This window comes from Plasmodium gaboni, chromosome 1 (assembly GCF_001602025.1).
Source record: "Plasmodium gaboni strain SY75 chromosome 1, whole genome shotgun sequence".
NCBI classification, from domain to species: Eukaryota; Apicomplexa; class Aconoidasida; order Haemosporida; family Plasmodiidae; genus Plasmodium; species Plasmodium gaboni.
The window spans coordinates 254-2,456 of NC_031481.1; the positions used below are offsets into that span (position 1 = coordinate 254).

Below are 2,203 nucleotides of genomic sequence, written 5' to 3' on the forward strand. Positions count from 1 at the left end.
AGAAGAAGAAGAGCGTGGTTATGTTGTGGGGGTGGAGATAACGAAAAAGTTGAACTACAACAAGATTCAGTAGAAGAAGTTGGAGAACAACGAATAAATGAATATGGTGATATATTGCCATCTTTAAAAGCTAGTATTAAAAATTCAGCAGTTAACTTTTATGATACCGTAAAGGATGGTGAATATTTGGATGATGATTCATCAGATGCTCTTTATACAGATGAAGATTTGTTGTTTGATTTGGAAAAACAGAAATATGCTGATATGTTATCTGCATCTGAAGAAGATTCTGTTGATGAAAATGAGGAAGAAGGATCTGTTGATGAAAATGAGGAAGAACAAACTGTTGATGAAAATGAGGAAGAACCAACTGTTGATGAAAATGTAGAAGAACAAACTGTTGATGAAAATGTAGAAGAACAAACTGTTGATGAAAATGTAGAAGAACAAACTGTTGATGAAAATGTAGAAGAACAAACTGTTGATGAAAATGTAGAAGAACAAACTGTTGATGAAAATGTAGAAGAACAAACTGTTGATGAAAGTCAAGTACAAGAAGAAATATCTACTATTCAAGAAAATATAGAAGAAGCTGTTAGTGAAGTTCAACAAGATTCAGAAGTAGCTCCAACAATTGAAATACCCGATACATTATATTACGATGTATTAGGTGTTGGTGTTAATGCTGATATGAACGAAATTGCTGAACGTTATTTTAAGTTAGCTGATGTGTACTATGAAAATCAAAAATCAGATCTTTCTGATTTCCACAACTTTAGAAAAGTCAACGAAGCCTATCAAATTTTATCAGATATAGATAAAAAAAAATGGTACAATAAATACGGATATGATGGAATAAAAAACGTGAACTTTATTAATCCATCATTGTTTTACTTTTTATCTAGTTTAGACAGATTTAATTATTTTACCGGAACACCCAAACTAGTAACTCTTTTGAGATTCGTTTTTGAAAAGAGATTATCTATGAATGATTTTGAGAATAAAAGTAAACATTTATTAAAATTTTTAGAAGAATATCAAAAAGAAAGAGAAGCACATGTATCTGAATCTTTATTAAATATTATACAACCATATATAGATGGCAATGCAGAATGGAATCTACCAATTATAGAAAAACTTGAAGGTGTAATGAGATCTCACTTTGCTAAACCAATATTAGAATCTTTAAGATGGACATTTAAACATGTTGCTAAAAGCCATTTGAAAAAATCCAAGAAATCAATTAAGAAACTTAAAGATGGATCGCAGAATAATAGAAAGGAATTATCAAATATAAATGATAATCTAATGAGTACATTGAAAAAATATTTAGGAACTAGTGAACAAATAAATTCAATAATATACAATTTAGAAAACACCAATTCTAATGTTGATACTAACAACAAATCAATCAATATTTCAGACCTAAGTGAAAAAGATCAGACGAAAATATTAGAAACAATTGTTGGTAATATAGTAGATATTTCCACTGCTGATATAGAGAAGACAGTTTTTAATGCCGCTGAACACATATTGAAAGATTCATCAGTAGATGAAAAAACTATTACAAATAGAGCTAAATCATTAAAAGAATTATCAGACATTATGGAGAAATTTGCAGGTAATAAAAAAGGCGCGATCAAAGCAAAAAAATATGATACCAGAGATATTGTAAAAAATATTATTCATGGAATAAACACAGTTAAAGCAGAGCAAGAAAAGGAAATATCAAATGCAAATGTAGAAGAAAATGTAGAAGAAAATGTTGAAGAAAATGTTGAAGAAAATGTTGAAGAAAATGTAGAAGAAAATGTAGAAGAAAATGTAGAAGAAAATGTAGAAGAAAATGTAGAAGAAAATGTAGAAGAAAATGTAGAAGAAAATGTAGAAGAAAATGTAGAAGAAAGTGTTGAAGGAAATGTAGAAGAAAGTGTTGAAGGAAATGTAGAAGATGTAGAAGAAATACCAGAAGAACACAATGAACAATATGATGAATAAAATAAAAAATATATATTAAAGATTTAATTTTTATAAACGAAATAATACTAAATGAACTATATCTCTTTATGAAAATGAAATATTTAAAACAAGATATATAAAAAAGAAATGTGTTTTTTTTTTTTTTTTTTTTTTTTTTTTTTTTTTTTTTTTTTTTTTTTTTTTTAAATTTTTTTTAAAAATTTATTTTTTTTTTTTTTTTTTT

At 26.7% G+C, this 2,203-nt stretch overlaps 1 protein-coding gene across 1 annotated transcript in view; it reads left to right on the plus strand.

Annotated features, from left to right (window-relative positions):
* The window catches only part of PGSY75_0102200 (ring-infected erythrocyte surface antigen), a gene marked incomplete at both ends in the record, with an annotated part of 2,251 nt that extends 253 nt beyond the window's left edge, over nt 1–1,998 (plus strand). Inside the window, one exon of the mRNA XM_018783577.1 lies at nt 1–1,998. This exon is cut by the window's left edge and continues 253 nt beyond it. Coding sequence (XP_018643861.1) covers nt 1–1,998 — 1,998 coding nt within the window.
* Nucleotides 1,999–2,203: the final 205 nt, after the last annotated feature.